The following is a 19957-nucleotide window of genomic DNA, read 5'->3' as shown; positions in this document are numbered from 1 at the left end:
AGCACCTGCTACACAACACCTCACACTTAACAGAGAAGCATCTGCTACACAACACCTCACACTTAACAATTATTGATAAGAAAGACAAAAGAAATTCTGGAACGTGGACATTGCAATACCTGGAGACAGCAGAAGAGAAGAGAAAGAACTGGGGGGTGGATCATAAAATATAAACAACTGCAAATAGAAATAGAATGACTGTGGCAAAATAAGCAAAGCTAGTACTAATAGTAACAGGCACCTTGGATGCAATTCCAAAACTTCTGGAGCAACACCTGAATACCATAGGCACTGACAAAATCACCATCAATCACTCTCAACAGGCAGCTTTACTTGGAACAGCTTACAACCTGTGACAATACATTTAATATTATTAAGCAACATCTGCCTATCCCGGATCCTTGAGAAGGACTCAATAGATGGACAAAAATGCCAAATCCAGTTAAAACGTCTCGTTGACTGTGTGATCAACTGTAGTAATAATAATAGAAGTGACAGGGCCTTGCAATGGAGGGGACTGCGGCCTTCTTAGTAGGTAAGCACTAACTCATGTCAATCAAGTATGAATTCACTCATAAATCAGTGACATCCAATTTCCACACCTGCCTGCAATTTTAAACAGCACAAAATTTCACCTCTAATAACACATGCTTTGTTGGCAACATTTATTGTATATTACTTTGCATTCAATGTTTCTTAATATACCGGTACATGGTTTTGCATGGTATTTTTGAGCCTGTTGCTGACTCCAAAACAGTAAGGAAAGCCATACATATTTGGATCAGTTTATGATTCAAAGAATAACTATATTCCATTTGTCACAGTAATTCAAATTAGGGTAAAAAAATGGGTGAAAGAAATTTCTTCCCTGTTACTAGTTGCTAGGCCCAAAGCTGACAGAGAAATATTTTGTTTGGTATAATAGATCTTTCAGTTCATTTCTTGCTTTCTATCTTTCCCCCCCCTCTTCAAGTCAGACTTCAATTCTGGCAACTGCCTGGCTAAGCTTCTGAGATTTTATAGGGGAGACTTGCTCATGTCATCTTCCTAGAGCTGAGAGAGAGTAATCTAAATTGGAACTAAAACTCATGGCCTCTGATTTCTAGCCTGGTGCCTTAATCCATACATCCAACTGGCTCTCATATCTTTTAAGTGCCGATAACTCCTTCTGGTTCATAAGTTTTTATTGATTCCAGAACTTTACAGCATATATTTGTGACATAATACTAACAGTAGCTGAAAAATTCCAGATGTCCAACACATATTTGAAGCTAGAAGCTAGGTCAAGTTTAGTATGTCTTGTAATTCGTTTTGTACATTCTATAATCCATCCATTTATTTTGCACATGGATTTTGAATAGAAGCTCAAAAACCTTGCGTCTCTGTATCAAGTCTGGTCTAGGCTGGTAAATGGACACTGACTGAGCAAGAACACACCACCATGGCTGAATACTATATATGCTGATTCTATATCCCCAGATTATGTGTGTTTGTGTGTGTGTGTGTGTGTGTGTGTGTGTGTGTGTGTGAGAGAGAGAGAGAGAGAGAGAGAGAGAGAGAAGAAAGAAAAAGAAAGAAAGAAAGAAAGAAAGAAAGAAAGAAAGAAAGAAAGAAAGAAAGAAAGAAAAAAAAAAAAGAAAGATTTCTAAAGCCATCCAACCTCTCAATGATTATGGGTGTCAAAGGCATTTAGAAGCCATCCTAAAAATGCAAAATTGCTTTACATCCCATCCTAACCCACAGCCTGGGGAAACAGTCAGCTCTTTGAGGCTTTTTTTAAAGAAGAACATTTGATGCATGTGACACATCTATCAGAAACCATTTCTGGCTACAGCTGTCATTTGCTCTTTCAGAAAGAGCTAAGAGTTCTGGAAGATCCTCATATGACATATTAGTGTTATTTGGAGAAGTGCAACCCCATTTAGAACTAGAGTCAGAAAAGTCCCTGGATCTGGAAGAACCCATTGCCGCTTGGTTTTGTAAGATCTGAGCTTAACTCTAATCCTCTTCATCCAAACCTATACAGTATTATGACTCATTCCCTGCAACATTTTGAAATGGGATCACCATTGTAAGATGAACTAATAAAATATAAATTTAGATTTATTTTTCATTTTTCAGTGAAATAGGGAAAAAGAAATAAAAAGCTGGATACAATGAAATAAAGATGATCAAAGAATGCATCCACACTTTTACACATTTCTGTGTCTGATAGCTTTTCATTTGAATGAGATATATATTCGCACTTTAAGTTTTCTACTTAGCACAACTCACCACACAAGGTTGCTGTTGTGAGGGAAAGAAGCATAATACTGTGTGTTAAGTAACACACATTCCAGTGTGTCAAGCAAAGTTAATTATAAGGTGTTCTCCTTCAAGTCCTTTTACAAGAAAATTAACATTGTTCCTTAAGACTTTACCCAAAACAATTAATGCAGAGGTCCTCAACCTTGGCAACTTTAAAACTTGGGGACATCAACTCCTAGAATTCCTCAGCCAGCAAAGCTAGCTGAGGAATTCTGGGAGTTGAAGTCCACAAGCCTTAAAGTTGCCAAGGTTGAGGACCCCCAAATTAATGGTCAAAAGTCTAACTTCGGAAATCAAAAAGACAAATTAATATCAGAACCTTTAAACCATCAAGGATGCTCTATTGCAGATTTTACAGGAGCCTCATGACCATGTTGGGTTATGATGATGAGACCTGATTACTTTGGGAAGTCAGCCCCACCGAGAAAAAAAATATTTTTGGAAATATTTAAAAGGCAGAATATATTTCCCTAAAGGATTTTAAAAGGAGAAACCAACCCCGCCCCCAAGTCTCTCAGTCCCAAACAGAAACCAAGTCTGCAGAATTGCAGATGTGATCATCTTTTCAGAAAGACTGGAGTCAGGAAACTGGGATTAGGAAGAAAGATCCCTAGAATCAACAATCCCTCACACCAAAAATCTAAGAGACATCAGCCACAGCCCTGGAGAAGCAGGATTGATCTTTGGGACATAATAAGATTAACCCACCACCATCAGAATACCAGAAAGGCACATTCAGACTCAGGTCAAAGTTCATGCCACAGGAACAACTCCAAACAAAAGGCTCCAAAGGGTATAAAAACCCACTCCCTACATGTGCTCTCTCTCTTTTCTTCCAGAGCCATATTTCTGTCTGACTCTCCTCTTCAATAAACTGCAGCCTTCTTTCTAAAGCAGTCACCATGTTGTTTATTCCTGGCTTGGACTGAACCTTGATGAAGACTTTTCCTTCAACACTACAAAATATTCTTCCACTTTGTGTTACAGGAAGACATTTTTTTGCCCACCTAAGAAAGATTCATGTTTATAGAAAGGTTTTCCACTCCATCTCTACTGTGCAAGTACAATTTTCCACTGGTTCTTGCCAACATTCTTTCAGAAATCTGAAAAAATGTCAAGGAACACATACTCAAGCTTTAACATGCACTTACTTGATGAAGAAATCTAACATTCTTCTTAGTTGTGTTTTTAATAGTAAACACAACCAATAAATCAGCAATATTGGATGCATCTTTTCTAGGGATTAGGAAACATCCTCCTTTGCCAAAGTCCAAACTATAAAATATCAAAACAGGCAAATTCTAAAAAAAACAACATTTTTTATCTTTGTAAAATGTAAGTTGAGTGCATTTTGTTCCTTTCTGTATTGCCATTTACAGTAGCCACTCATCAGTGTTACAGAGACAATTTTGAAGGTTGTTTCCTTAAAGCCAAGTTTTAGTTTTAAAATAAAAAACCTGAAGTTATTTTCACAATGCATGAATGTTATTGCATTTTGGTGCATGTTTTACCCAATATTCAGTCATATTTCACAGTATATAATTTTTTTTAAAAAATGCACCCTATTAAATACTTCATTCAACATTTTATGTATTTACATTTAAGTATTTATTTACAAAAGTGAGACTTATGAAAACTGTTTTTCACAAAGCAAGACTTCTTTGATGTCTTCAAAAGCTAACTAATATTTTGTGTTATGAATTTTCAAGATAAAAATAATTTTCTTAGATATTAAATGTTTTAAGAAAATCACAGATGTTATCCATTGAACTTAAGGTTATATTCTGGAGTTTTTCATAATAAGCAAGAAAGACTGTTTTTGTTTTGTTTTTTTGAAGGAGAGGAGAAATAAATATGCTGTCATTTTGGTTGTTTGACTATGTGCTATTAAGTTGTTTTCAACTCCTCATGACGACATGGATAAATTTTCCTTCCTGAGAATCTGTTCCTAACCTGATCTTTCAAGTGTTCGACAGTGCACTCATCACAACTGTCACTGAATCTATCCACCTTATGGCGAGACATCCTCTTCTCTTTCCTTCCATTTTTTGCAGCGTTAGAACCTTCTCCACAGAGCTAAGTCTTCACTTAATGTGGCCACCCTGGATAATTTGAACCTGGTCATTTATGAAGTGAAAACTCTGAGGAGACCGTGGCCTTAGTAAGACATTTGCATAGTTGGGACTTTTAAAAAGAGGCCCAAGGCCTGCCTGAGACAGAGGCCTCAGGTTACCCACTGTTAAGGACAGAATCATAGAACTGCAGAATGTAAAAGATCTACCGTAATTTAATCATCCAGTTTAATCTCTTGGAAATCTTCTAGTTTAATCTCTTGCCCAGTGTGGGATTCCACTGATGGCATCTGTGGTAGAAAACCATCCCACCTCCATTAACTATATCAGTGAAGGAGAACCCAGCACCTTCCATGTTACCTTTCATTTGAGTCATGCTTGACTTTATATAATTGTCTCAATCAAACTTATAATCCTAGTATTTCCTCATGGTCTTCCATCCAAGCATTGCCCTGATCTGATTCTGCTTAGCTTTTTGATTAGGCCAGGCTGGCTTTATGCCATCACCTAATCTGGAATCACCCCTTCATGGATTACTGCCTTGTCATGGCGAAGGGGCTTGCGTAATTCAATGAAGCTATGAGCTATGCCGTGCAGGGCCACCCAAGACGGACAGGTCATAGCTGAGAGTTCTGACAAAACGTGACCCACTGGAGAAGGAAATGGCAACCCACTCCAGTATCTTTGCCATGAAAACCCTATGGACAGTACCAAAAGGCAAAACGATATGACGCTGGAAGATGAGCCCCTCAGGTCGGAAGGCGTCCAATATGCTACTGGGGAAGAGCAGAGGGCTAGTACTAGTAGCGCCAGAAAGAATGAAGCGACTGGGCCAAAGCCGAAAGGACGCTCAGCTGTGGATATGTCTGGTGGTGAAAGGAAAGTCCGATGCTGTAAAGATTTTTTCTCCATAGGAACCTGGAATGTAAGATCCATGAATCAAGGAAAGCTGGACGTGGTCAAACAAGAGATGACAAGACTGAACATCGACATCTTAGGTATCAGCGAACTAAAATGGACAGGAATGGGTGAATTTAATTCAGATGACCATCAGGTATACTACTGCGGGCAAGAATCCCTCAGAAGAAATGGAGTAGCCTTCATAGTCAATAAAAGAGTAGGAAAATCAATACTGGGATACAATCCTCAAAATGACAGAATGATCTCAGTTCGAATCCAAGGCAAACCATTCAATATCACAGTAGTCCAAGTCTATGCCCCAACCACCAGTGCTGAAGAGGATGAAATTGACCGGTTCTATGAAGCCCTACAGCACCTTATAGAAGTAACACCAAAAAATGATGTCCTTATCATCATGGGGGATTGGAATGCTAAAGTAGGAAGCCAAAAGATAACTGGAATAACAGGCAAGTTTGGCCTTGGAGTACAAAATGAAGCAGGGCACAGGCTGATAGAATTTTGTCAAGAGAATACGATGGTCATAGCAAACACTCTTTTCCAACAACCCAAGAGACGGCTCTACACATGGACATCACCAGACGGTCAACACAGAAATCAGATTGACTATATGCTCTGCAGCCAAAGATGGAGAAGCTCTATACAGTCGGTAAAAACAAGACCAGGAGCTGACTGTGGCTCAGACCATGAGCTTCTCCTTGCAAAGTTTAGGCTTAAACTGAAGAAAGTAGGGAAAAGCACTAGGCCACTCAGGTATGAATTAAATCATATCCCTGTTGAATATACAGTAGAGGTGACAAATAGATTTAAGGAATTAGATCTGATAGACAGAGTGCCTGAAGAACTATGGACAGAGGTTCGCGACATTGTACAACAGGTAGCAACCAAAACCATCCCAAAGAAAAAGAAATGCAAGAAAGCAAAATGGCTGTCTGAGGAAGCTTTGCAAATAGCTGAGGAAAGGAGGGAAGCGAAAGGCAAGGGAGAAAAACATAGATATGCCCAATTGAATGCAGAATTCCAGAGAATAGCTAGAAGAGATAAGAATGCCTTCTTAAATGAACAGTGCAAAGAAATAGAAGAAAACAATAGAATAGGGAGGACCAGAGATCTTTTCAAGAAAATTGGAGAGATGAAGGGAACGTTTCATGCAAAAATGGGCATGATAAAGGACCAAAATGGCAGGGACCTAACAGAGGCAGAAGAGATTAAGAAGAGGTGGCAAAATTACACAGAAGAACTATACAAGAATGAGCTTAACGTCCCAGATAATCACAATGAGGTGGTCACTGACCTCGAGCCAGACATCCTAGAATGTGAGGTGAAGTGGGCCTTAGAAAAGCTGAGCAACAACAAAGCTAGTGGAGGTGACAGTATTCCAGCTGAGCTATTCAAAATCTTAAAAGACAGTGCAGTAAAAGTGCTACACTCAATTTGCCAGCAAATTTGGAAAACTCAACAGTGGCCACAGGATTGGAAAAGATCAGTTTACATTCCAATTCCAAAGAAAGGCAGTGCCAAAGAATGTTCAAACTATCACACCATTGCACTCATTTCTCATGCTAGTAAAGTCATGCTTAAAATCCTACAAGCTAGACTTCAGCAGTATGTGGATCGAGAACTACCAGAAGTACAGGCAGGATTTCGAAGAGGCAGAGGAACTAGAGATCAAATTGCCAACATACGCTGGATCATGGAGAAAGCTAGGGAGTTCCAGAAAAACATCTACTTCTGCTTCATTGACTATGCTAAAGCCTTTGATTGTGTGGATCATAACAAACTGTGGCAAGTTCTTAAAGAGATGGGAGTACCAGACCATCTTATTTGTCTCTTGAGAAACCTATATGCGGGTCAAGAAGCAACAGTGAGAACTGGACACGGAACCACTGATTGGTTCAAAATTGGGAAAGGAGTCCGGCAAGGCTGTATACTGTCGCCCTGCCTATTTAACTTATATGCAGAGCACATCATGAGAAAGGCAGGGCTAGATGAATCAAAAGTTGGAATTAAGATTGCCGGAAGAAATATCAACAACCTAAGATACGCAGATGATACCACTCTAATGGCAGAAAGTGAAGAAGAACTAAAGAGCCTCTTGTTGCGGGTGAAGAAGGAGAGTGCAAAACTTGGGTTGAAACTTAACATTAAGAAAACCAAGATCATGGCATCTGGCCCTCTCAATTCCTGGCAAATAGATGGGGAAGAAATGGAGGTAGTGACAGATTTTGTTTTCCTGGGCTCCAAGATCACTGCAGATGGGGACTGTAGCCAAGAAATTAAAAGACGCTTGCTCCTGGGGAGGAAAGCCATGGCAAATCTAGACAGCACACTAAAAAGCAGAGACATCACCCTGTCAACAAAAGTGCGTATAGTCAAGGCTATGGTCTTCCCAGTTGCAATGTATGGCAGTGAAAGTTGGACCATAAGAAAGGCTGAGCGCCAAAGAATTGAGGCCTTTGAACTATGGTGCTGGAGAAGACTCCTGCGAGTCCCTTGGACCGCAAGGCGATCAAACCGGTCAGTCCTAGAGGAGATCAATCCTGACTGCTCTTTAGAAGGCCAGATCCTGAAGCTAAAACTCAAATACTTTGGCCACCTAATGAGAAGGAAGGACTCACTGGAGAAGAGCCTAATGCTGGGAAAGATCGAGGGCAATAGAAGAAGGGGACGACAGAGAATGAGGTGGCTGGATGGAGTCACTGAAGCAGTAGGCGTGAGCTTAAATGGACTCCAGAAGATGGTAGAAGACAGGAAGGCCTGGAGGAATGTTGTCCATAGGGTCGCGATGGGTCGGACACGACTTCGCAGCTAACAACAACAATCTGGAATCAATTTAAACTTCATTGCCATCACCAAAGTCATAAGTTGAAACAAAGATGTAAGTTAGGGTTTTAAGTACCCATCAAAATAAATTTTGAAAATATTTATGTATTAGAAAAAATAAAATTCTTTCCAAATTTTGAATAGCTTCTCCATTTGCCCAGTTTTGATGCCAAGGCTTTTACGTGCTCTACAGCTAATGAAAAAATCACGATGTGGTTGGACAAAGGACAGCGGCATTACTTCATTCTCTATCTTTTTTTTAATAAAAAATATGAAAATAAAAAATTGTGTACATTATAGACAAGAAGCATTGCAAGTTTGGGATGATATTTAAAGCTGGAAAAAGATGAATCTAAAGCTGGCTAAAGGATTCTTTGTTTGGCTGTATTTTATAGTCAATAAACTCCAAAGTCATGGAAATTGCAGTATAGGACATGAATAGAGTATAGAAATAGAGTAAATAGTAGCAGAAGCAGAACATTTCCATTTTCCATAATAAGAATCCAATGTAACATTAAGACCCTTTCAATATTCTGCTCCTGGCTTCAGTAACAATTGTCCAGCAGACTTATCCCAAGCTAATTTTATTTTCCTTTCCTTTTCACAAAGAGTAAACCCACTAAGATTAGTAATTAAATGTTTCAATCAAAATTCTCTTCTCTTGTTCCCCTCTTCAAGCTCTTGAATGGTTCTTATTCAAAGATTGCCCAACTACACCTCCTTCCAAATTCTAGTGAAGCTTCAGAAGCAGGATGCATGCTAGTTGGCAGAAATGCTGCTCCATTTTGGACAGATTTGGAAGATGCCTGAATTAAGTCAATCCAGAAGATGATCTTTATAATTTTCTAATCTTTATAATTTTTCCACAGGGTAGTTTGTTAAATTTAACAATTTAGCTAGGATCTGCCTTCTTAAAGTCTTGCAAAGAGCACAAGGATTGAAGATTATGTAATTATGTAATATCATTTGGAAAGCCAGGTTGAGTAGCAGTTAGGACACCCAGGCTAGAAACCAGGAGACTGTGAGTTCTAGTCCCGCTTTAGGCATGAAACCAGCTGGATGACCGGGAGTTAGTCACTCTCTGTCAGCCTTAGGAAGGAGGCAAGAGCAAACTATATCCAAAATTTTACCAAGAAAAGTGCAAGGACTAGTCCAGGCAGTTACCAGGAACCAATATCAAAGTCACTCTCTTGCAGGAGTTACTTCTTCTTTACTTCCTCTTTTTCTGAGATTAGCCATCTGTTAAAACAAGCAGGGTGAAAGACACAGAGGAGACACAGAGCGAATCATTAACTCTCTACCTATCCCCTACTGCTCCCTTGTGGTCAGTAGGTCACAAAGTGCTACAGAATCAGTGCCACTGGAATTGGGCCTCTAATAGAACAGGCATGTTTCATAGTCATAATCTTGTTTTATGTTGCTTTTCTCTGATTTTCTCAGTACGGTTTACAGTCCTTGGATTTCCTGATCCTCCTTAGCTTTCCAAGATCAAACAAAATAGGCCAGGGCAGTGTTTTTCCACACTTGGCAACTTTAAGATGAGTGGATTTTTCACCTCACAAAATTCCCCAGCCAGCATTAAGTCCACACCTCTTAAAGTTACCCAACTTTGAGAAACACTGGGATAGGGCTGCCACTTTGATGGAAAATCAAATAGTCCAATGTTTTATTTTTCCCTTTTTTAGAAACAGTAATGCTAATGCTAATGTAGTAGTAGTAGTAGTAGTAGTAGTAGTAGTAGTAGTAATAATAATAATAATAATAATAGTAGTAGTAGTAGTAGTAATAATAATAATAGTAGTAGTAGTAGTAGTAGTAGTAGTAGTAGTAGTAGTTATGGAAAGTGCTATGAAAAAATGTTATTATAAAATTCTCTTTTCCCTCATGTCAATGCATGCCCGCATTTGGAACCTTTCGCTATGGCCTGCACTATTCCAAATAAAATATGCTGTACTTTTTTTCCTGAAAATTATTTCATTCATAAGTTTTAATAGGGCAATTATTCATTAAAGGAATGTTTCATTACAATAGTTGGCAAACTTTCACATTTTTCAGAAAGAAAGAAAATAAACAATTTTTAAAGAAAAAGCGGTCAAGGATTTAATTCCTTTCTCAAAACTACAGGTAGTTCTCGAATTACAACCATAATTGAGACTGCAACTACGGTCATAAGTTGTGACCGTCATTAAATGGGTCATTACATGGCCAAGCCCAATTTTGTGACCCTTTTTGCAGTGGTTAAGTGAGCCCATTGTAAACACCGGTTTCTGGCAAATAAGTCATAAAAGTTGGTCACATGATCTCAGGATGTTATAAGTGGCCATAAATACAGGCCTGTTGCCAAGCACATAAAATGTGGTCATGTGACCAGCAAGATGGCTATCAGAACTTTGAATCTCGGCTATAAATACTTTTTGGGGGTGTCTGTCATAACTTTGAACAGTCTCTAAGCAAAGAGTTGTAAGTTGAGGACTATCTGTATTTCATTCATTAACATTACTTTCAAGCAAATCAAGGACAGATATTCAATAAAGGATTTATCCACAGCAGTGTTTCTCAACCTAGGTAACTCTGAGGTCTATGGACTTCAATTCTCAGATTCCCCAAATGCTGCCTGGGGAATTTGGGGAGCTGAAATCCACACTGGTCTGTTGCAACTTTCCTCACCATCTTAAAATTGCCAGGTTTAGGCTTCCGGTTTGCGCACACGGCGCTTCCAGATGTGCAGGGACAGTATGTCTCCTGCCGTCCGTTTCTTTCTTGTTTGGAGGACCCTGAAAAGGGTCAAAAATCGCCCTGGAGGGGTGATTACTGACAGGAGGACTTCCCTGCAATCGTGGAAGGGTGGCAACCCTCCGCTGGAATCCGGGATCGTCTCCTTTGGCCTGAAGAAGAAGAGACCAGCCATAAAGATGGCCGATCACTAAGCCGCTCCCTGCCGAAAACCAAAAGTACTACTTAGCACTAAGAAGCAATCTAGAGGACCTGGGTGAGCTTTTACCTTTCCTATTCCCTTAATCATCTTCCTGTGGGACTTTCCTGAAAATCCCCATTTTTTGAGAAAACGGCGAATATCTACTTTGGGAACAAATCTTAAAGCCTCAAAGTCACAAAAGAAATCCAATTAATGCAGCAAAGAATTTAAGCAATTTCAGCCATATTTACTAAAAAGCTTCTATTTGTTGCTGGGGACTCACTATCCTATTCTCTCTTTAAACTGTGAATTAAATTAAAATAAAATAAAATAAAGAAAAAATTTGGACTAATCCTACAAAAGTTCTATATTAATTTGGAAAAAGAAAAAGAAAAAAACCCTCTTACATTGCATGTTATATGTTATTGATGACATCTTGTGGCGAAACCTGGTACAGCAAGTAAATTTCCTTTTTCTGTTGTGGGAGCTGACTGAACAATAGAGCTGTTCTTGAAGATAAGTGTGGGAACACTTGGCACTAAATACAACTCTTCAGGAGGTAGAAAATCTTTGACTATCATTAAAACAGCCTCCATGGAAGATTTAACTGTAAATAACAACAAAATGGATGAATACATCCCGCCACTTGATTATAAACTAATACTAGATACGATCTTGGCAATGACAGAGCAAATTAAAGCCAAGCTGCAAGAAAAATCTGACAATTTAAAGCCACCAAATCAAACTCTGACTGTAAATGAGGAAAAGATAACCCAAAACCAAATAGAAGAAGTGGAAACTAACACTAAAATAGGAGATTTCAAAGAACAACAAAAGCAACCTACAGAAAACCTTAAAGTCCAAACTTTAATAGCAACTACAAAACTTACAAGCCAAAAAGTTAACAGCACCTGAAGAAAGCAACACCAAGAATGAAGACACAAAAGGCCTTCAAATACACTATATTAAGAATTCAATTAATCAAATGTCAAACATAATACCAGCTACTACTTTCTACCTAACCCAGACAGAATTGGAAGAACAAAAAGATTTGACTGATTTAATGACAATTATATTATATCCAGCCCTCTCAATTCCTGGCAAATAGATGGGGAAGAAATGGAGCTAGTGACAGATTTTATTTTCCTGGGCTCCAAGATCACTGCAGATGGGGACTGTAGCCAAGAAATTAAAAGACGCTTGCTCCTGGGGAGGAAAGCAATGGCAAATCTAGACAGCACACTAAAAAGCAGAGACATCACCCTGTCAACAAAAGTGCGTATAGTCAAGGCTATGGTCTTCCCAGTTGCAATGTATGGCAGCGAAAGCTGGACCATAAAAAAGGCTGAGCGCCAAAGAATTGAGGCCTTTGAACTATGGTGCTGGAGAAGACTCCTGCGAGTCCCTTGGACTACAAGGCGATCAAACTGGTCAGTCCTAGAGGAGATCAACCCTGACTGCTCTTTAGAAGGCCAGATCCTGAAGCTAAAACTCAAATACTTTGGCCACCTAATGAGAAGGAAGGACTCACTGGAGAAGAGCCTAATGCTGGGAAAGATTGAGGGCAATAGAAGAAGGGGATGACAAAGAATGAGGTGGCTGGATGGAGTCACTGAAGCAGTAGGTGTGAGCTTAAATGGACTCCAGAAGATGGTAGAGGACAGGAAGGCCTGGAGGAACGTTGTCCATAGGGTTGCGATGAGTTGGACACGACTTCACAGCTAACAACAACATATTATATCAACCACCAAAAACCGAACTACCAAAGCAAAAATACAATGGTTACAAAGGGGACATTTTCCTTGCAAAACTGACATTAGGATACGCTCCCTGGATTCAAATAAGGGGTCTAGGAAGAAAGAAAGATACATTTGAGAATTTAAAGATACCAAGAGCGAAGTATGATTGGCACAAAAGGAAGGCAAGAGTTAGATTTAAAAGACTGAACTTGTTTGTTTTTTGGGATTCCTAAAGATAAGACTATAAAAATATCTTTTTATGGATTAAGGGGAATCTCTAAAAAATATCACTGATTTTACATTTAATTTTTAGATTTGTAAAGGAAATATAACTCCGAACTATATTATAGAATTTGGAATGACATATCAAAAGATGGCATTTTAATAATTGATGTATGGTTAAGATGCCTTATAGAATATTCAGTGGCTAGTTTTGAACTATAGTATACAATCTAGAACTTTATATATAAAAGATAGCATTTTAATAATTGTTGAATGGGTAAGGCAAAAAATATATTTCTAATAACTGGTGATTTGCTAAGATGAAAATTAGACTTTAATGGTAAAACATAAAAATGTTTTGTAATGAACAATATAAGTTTTGTAGACAAAAGAATTATTCTTTATTGAAATAGGGAATTGTGGGTTACCCCAAATTAAGCTTTTTTTCTATATACTATAGGCTATTCTAGAATATCCTATTGCTATTAGATAAAATTTAAAAACAGGATATTGATACGTATTAGTGAAAATATATTTTGAATTTTGTTGATTGACTAGGTTATAACTAGAAATATACTAACTTGCTTATTTTGACTATGTAATCACTAAGGGAATTAGAGAGGGCATCTCTGTTGATGTAACCTGACCTATTTACAAATGGCTATTTCTTATTTTAATTACCCAGCCACCATATTGTTTCACAAATACATGTCCATGTAAATATTAAAAATCAATAAAACTTGTTTTAAAAAAAATTGCCAGGGTTGAGAAACGCTGGTCTACTGCAGTTTTCCTCACCAGCTGCCTTCCAGAGATGTATTTCTTAATCTCATATTGAGAACGATGCTTAGCCATGCTAACTGGAAATGATGAGATAATTTTGGCTGTGGTTTGTTCTCCAAGCTTATTTCAATATAATTTCTGAATGTTTCATTACCAAACTAGGTAACATCAGCATCAGGATTTTCTTGTCCTATTCTCCTTAGCTTATAAATGTCTTGTGTGCCAGTGTGGTCAGTTGGTCATGTGATTGGTTGTTTGTTTGGTGCTATGTTTGAATTATGAGCAGCTGATTGGTTCTCTTATTGATTGGCAGTTCAAGTGGTCTGGTTTCTCACATATGCTGGATCTAGATCAGGGGTGTCAAAACCTCGCCCACCCCATTGCCGGCAATGGAAAAAAAGTCGTGATACGTCACGACATGTCACATGACATTGCGAGTTTGACACCCCTGATCTAGATCGATATGCTTGTTAATTGCTCATTTGGTAGAAGGAGATAGTGATGAGATAATAGTCCAGCACATCTATAAGACCAGTCTAAGAGCGAGTCAATATTCAGATGAAAGGGTGCAGCTCCAAAGGAAACCGGCAGAACCAACCGAAGCCACAAATTTACTGACACAGAGCATAGCAAGGAGCACATTTTTGGCCACTTCCCCCAAGACATATCAGTGTGTCCTTCATTGCCTATGTTTGGCATATGGAGGTGGGAGAAGGGGGAAAGAGTTACTTCCAGAGTGGAATATCTAAAGCTGTGCTTGGTCTGCCTCATTTGCAAGTGGTCAATGAGATAGAGGGGGTGGGAGGTGGGCATGTCCTTTGGAAACAGCTAGTGGGCTAATCTCATCAGGGGCAATGGGACTGTGTGGGTTTGCCTTAATAGAGTTTAATTCTGAGTTGACATGTATAAGCTTGCACTGCTGATAGTAGACTGGCCATACAGATGTGCTGGATTGTTATCTCATCCTTCCCAGTTAGCATGGCTAAGCATCGTTCTCAATTATGAGATTAAGAATTACATCTCTGGAAGACGAGGAAAGTTAAGGCCAAGATAGGTTGCTCAGGTGAATGGAGCAGTAAATATTAGAAATGAGCATTCTTGTGGATGTCCTTTAACTAAATTCAGATTTTTGAAATTCTAGAATTCTAGAATTCAAGCAAGTATAGACAGTCTTCAAATTATGACTGTAATAGAGTCCTCCCATTACTATTGAAGTCATAACAGTAAAAAAAAATGGGTCGGTCACGATTTTATAACATTTTTTGCGGCAGTCATTAAACAAATGCAGCAGTTGTTACACAAACCAATGGATCATAATGGGCACAGTTTTTGATGAAAACCAGAAGTAACCAGTTTTGCATAACACTGTTGTAAAATGTGGTCACATTACTACAGGATGCAACACACTACCATAAATATAGCCATATTGCTGAGCACCCAAAGCACAGTCATGTGTTTGCAGTGTGTGTGTGTGTGTGTGTGTGTGTGTGTTCATTGGAACTTTGGATTAAATTCTTTAAATTTAACTTTAAATTCCCTTTTTAGATAGGTCATAATTTCAACTGGTCTCTAAGCAACTGGTTGTAAGTCAAGGATTACCTATAACAGGTTTATTTGGAACTGACTTGGAACTGAACAGAATAGAGCCAGCAATTATTTTATCCTGGGCAGACTACTCAGCCTTCAATATCTTGTGACTGTTTCCATATAAAAGCAAAGACAAAACTTCCACCCACCCACCCCTGGTCATCCAATTCGTTTTCTCCACATAATTCTTTGATCTGTGCATCCAATTGTTGTAACTGAGTTAAACGGGATGAAGCTGAGTTTCAGCACAAGACTTCAGGCCAAGACCAAAAAAAAACCAACAACCCCAAAACACCCCTCTGTGTTTATACAGGGCATTAAAGGTAAAGGTTCCCCCGCACATGTGTGCTAGTTGTTTCCAACTCTAGGGGCTGGTGCTCATCTCCATTTCAAAGCCAAAGAGCCAGCGTTTGTCCGAGGACATCTCCGTGGTCATGTGGCCGGCATGACTAGACGCCAAAGGCGCACGGAACAGTTACCTTCCCACCGTAGTGGTCCCTATTTTTCTACTTGCATTTTTACGTGCTTTCAAACTGTTAGGGTGGCAGAAGCTGGGACGAGTAACAGGCGCTCAATCTGTTACGCGGCACTCGGGATTCGACTCGCCAAACTGCCGACCTTCTGATCGACAAGCTCAGTGTCCTAACCCACTGAGCTACCGTGTCCCTTGCAGGGCATTAGGAGCTCCCAATTGCTATTAACAACTCTGATTAGATCATCAGGAACTGCTCAGACAACCAATAAGTGACCTCTGAGTGAGTTGCAGATACTTTAATTGTAAAGTCTCTGTAGAGTTCCGTACTGTGTTAGACTAAAGTGTTCCAGCAGACGCTTCCTGGAAGCCACTGTCCTGCAAAAGTTGTGTTTTTTTTTCAAAAGAAGAGCTGAAAAATGCAGTGGGAACTCTTCAGGAGTTGCCACACCCATCTTTATAATCTAAGGCATCTTGTTGGAAACAACCACAGTATTGACAAATGTACGCCTGATGAAAGATACTTCACAGTGCGTTTTTTTAAAATACCATGAAATAGCTGATATTCAAAACCTGGGAGAGGAAAAAACATCTCAGTAAGGCGCACTTGTTTTTGTTTCAACTTTCCAACCTGACTTTATGAACTTACTGTATTTTCTCAGATTGATGTTTCCTTGATTCTAAAGCGATTTGCTTCCAAGCACTCTGTCTTGCTTAGGATTTAGTCCCAACCTTAACAATCCTATCATCTTATTATGGCAAGGAACTGGCCCTGTGGGCAAATATGCACTAAGAATTCCTGTTCTTTACTCCCAGCTCAACTTGTATGGGCATATTCAGCTACTTACCATTTCTGCCCTTCCTATAAGAGAAAAGTACGTGCTTTTTTTTAAAAACACAGATCAAAAGGACCAAAAATAAAAGCAAAAAAGGAGTGGGAGGTAGGGAACATTCTTTTCTTATACATATAATTTTATTTAAAAAAGATTAAAATCTAGCAAGAATATTTAGAATAGAGAAAAAGAGAAAAAGAAAGAAAAAGACAAAGCAAAAAGGGAGGAAGGAAGGAAGGAAGGAAGGAAGGAAGGAAGGAAGGAAGGAAGGAAGGAAGGATAGACTTTTGATTTTTTTTATAAGTTATAGATAAATTAACTTCTTACTCATGGTTACAACATGACTTACACTTTTTTGCCATTTATTTTTTTCTAGTCATTAAAACCATATGTCACATTTTCATTTTTCCCCTCTGTAGGGGTTTCCTATCAGCACTGAACTTAGATAATAATCTTTTTTCTGATCAGAGTTGTTAATCTGGCCATCTCAGCAAGTTCCATCATCTTCACCACCCATTCCTCCATTGTGGATAGTATCAAATCTTTTCTCCTTTGTGCTTATAATAGTCTTGTTGCAGTAGTCATATATAAAGAAGAAGCTCCATGAAGTTCCCAACTGCTTATCAATCAGTTAGTTCCAAAAGAAAAGCCTCAAGTTTCAGTTGTACATAAATCTTAAAAATCTTCTGAATTGATGTAATGTAATTGAACCCAAAACTTCCTAGTTTTTTTGCACACCCAGCACATATGATAAAAGATCTCTCTTGCTGGTTACACTCCCAATACAAATCTGAAAAATCTTTACAGATTCTAGACAATTTTTTCCAATGACATTTACCAACAATACCTAATTTTATAAAAAGTGGATGTGGGGAACATTCTGAGCAGGGGGAAAAAAATCTAGACCCTGGAAATCCTCTCCAACAGCATGCGTGGCAAATTCTCCCTCAGTCATTCCTCACTGTTTCATTTTTTCCCCCTCCAAATCTTATTTCCAATCACTAAACATTCCTCTTCTGGAGTTAACCTATGCATAATTACTGCAAATCTACCCTGCAGCATTTGGTAGGAATGCTATCCCTGAATTGCAATCTTTGCATTGCAAACAACTGAGATCCTTCCCTGAGTTCCCCAGGAGAGATGTATTTTTGTGTTTGCTTTACATTTAGGAACAACTGGTTCGGGTTTCCTGGCTCTGTGGGACCCTACAACCAAAACAGACATGGAAGGACAATAAAGGTGGAGATCAGAGCTTTGGAAAAGTGAGAATGTGTGTGTCCCTCTGTGTGTGTGTGTATTAAGCAGTGATCCCATGTACACAAATAAACATTTGCTCCATTGCATTCCTATGAGGTTTACTTAAAAAAAAAACATTTTGTGGAGAGCCGTGCTCCATCAATCCTCTTTTAAAAGAAAAAGAAGACAATGCTGGCCAATCACTTTTGCATCTATCTACGTGTGATGCAAAAAAAAAAAAAAAGAGTCCAGGCTAGCAGAAGTTTGCTTTGCCAGGAAGCTCAATTGGCTGCACAGACCGCAAAGCAGGTGGAGATAAGAGTTATGCGGGGCAAGCGCGGCATTTCTCCCGCCAGGTATTCATTCCTACGGTGGGGAAGTGGCTGGCGTTGCGATTCTCTGGAGCGCGGGCCCTCCAGATACCCAGAGTGAAAACTCCCGTCTTCCTTTGCCAACATAGCCAACTGGCGAGCTGTAGCCCCACGCGCCCGGGGGTGCCATGCTGATGAATTTAACCGCGGGGGGGGCGGGTGAGAGGGAGAGAGAGAGGGCAGGGCGTCCCAAGCCCTTCTGCAAACTACCCCAGGGTCTCCCGAGTTCCCTCCGTCTCTCCAAGGGTGCCCGCGGGCGCGCCGTCGAGAGAACGAACCGGGGGGGGGGGCTGTACCTGGGAAGGCGGAGTGGAGCAGGGCAGCGAAGAGCACCAGGAGCGTCCCGACGGTGAGCAAGAAGGTCCGCGAAGCCGAAGCAGCCATGGAGCCGGTGGGCGCAAGGGCCGGGGGCGCCTCGAAAGCTGCCAAAGGGAGGGTAGGAAGCGGGTGTCCGCAGAAGGTGGCTGGGAGAGTGGACGCCGACGGGACGGTGCAGAGACCGCGCTCTTCCTCCGCACTTCCCCACACTTAGCAGAGCTCAGCCTCGCCTCCGCGCCGTCTTTGCTCGCCCCTGCTCTGCAGCGCGGTCCCCGCTCCTCTCCGCGGGGCTGCCTAGCCGGCCTCCTGTCTCCTCCTGCTGGCCGGGAGCGTCATTGCAAGCTCCGTGATTCGAAGTAAACGAAACGGGCGCTCCGATCTCAGCGGCGGCGGCGGGATGGGTTCCGTTGGGGACAGCTCGCCCGGAGGTCGATCCGCCCTGTGCGATCGCTGAGAATCTCCGTCACAAAATCGACCAAACACGAAGCGTCCGAAACACGGGCTCTGCTAGGCGGATTGAGACGGCAGGCGAGGAAAGTAAGAGATCTGAAGACAAAAGTTTTTTTTTTTAAAAAAACAACAACGTAAAAGACAAAATACACCCGAGGGACAGAAGGGTTATATTCCCATTTTTTCCCCTGTTCCGGGATTCATTTAATTGCATTTTTATCGCTCCTCTTTTAAAGGTCGACATACAGGCCCAAACTTTTATCCATACAACCACCTTGTGAAGCACTATGTAAGACAAGAAGAACCTGCTAAATTTCTAGATCAAACCAAGTCCTGACTTGTTTTAATCTTGGTTGTTGACTTGTTTTGTTTTCTTCTGAATGGCCTTAGTTGTTTAGCAAATTCAAATATGTAGGGCTGTAGTAATTTTTACTACCACCCTTCAAGTTATAGTAAACTAAAAGTTTCCAGGTTTGAGTTTCTTTTTAAGAAGGGATACAGAAGGATAGAATTTGCATATGTCATATAATTAAACATACTGCTAAACCAGAGATATGCAATTTTTGATGAGTTCAGGGTCCACGTCAAGTTTAACTAGATTTTTCTTTTGGGCTCCCTAAATCCGGATGGCCACTGCTAATCCTACTGTTGATGGCACACTACAAAAAGGGAGTGACCACAATTGAATTGGCAGAAGGGTTGGGAATTATTAAGGGTGAATGAATGTCTGAAGTTCTCTTCTGCTTTAAAAAGACCAAATAATTTTCCCCAGACTGTTCAGCATCCTCCCTCAGAAGCTCACAGACTCCAGTGGTTCCCAAGTCTTGTAGCTTACGGTAGTTTTTCTTTCAGAGGTTTCCTACTTCCCCTACCCCCACCCCAGAAAACAGGTTTTAAGGCTTTTATTCACCC

General features: G+C 40.1%; 1 protein-coding gene across 1 annotated transcript in view; it reads right to left on the bottom strand.

The window, feature by feature from the left end:
- FNDC1 (fibronectin type III domain containing 1) overlaps positions 1 to 18661 on the bottom strand; it is a gene marked incomplete at its 5' end in the record, with an annotated part of 90521 nt that extends 71860 nt beyond the window's left edge. The window contains one exon of the mRNA XM_081336021.1: positions 18574 to 18661. Within this exon, the coding sequence (XP_081192147.1) occupies positions 18574 to 18661 (88 nt within the window). The remainder of the gene's footprint in view (positions 1 to 18573) is intronic.
- Between the last annotated feature and the right edge of the window lie 1296 nt (positions 18662 to 19957).

This window comes from Vipera berus, assembly GCF_964194415.1.
Source record: "Vipera berus genome assembly, chromosome: 1".
Classification (NCBI taxonomy): domain Eukaryota; kingdom Metazoa; phylum Chordata; class Lepidosauria; order Squamata; family Viperidae; genus Vipera; species Vipera berus.
Note: the sequence above shows the minus strand (reverse complement) of the source record. Positions and strands in the feature narration are given on the sequence as shown.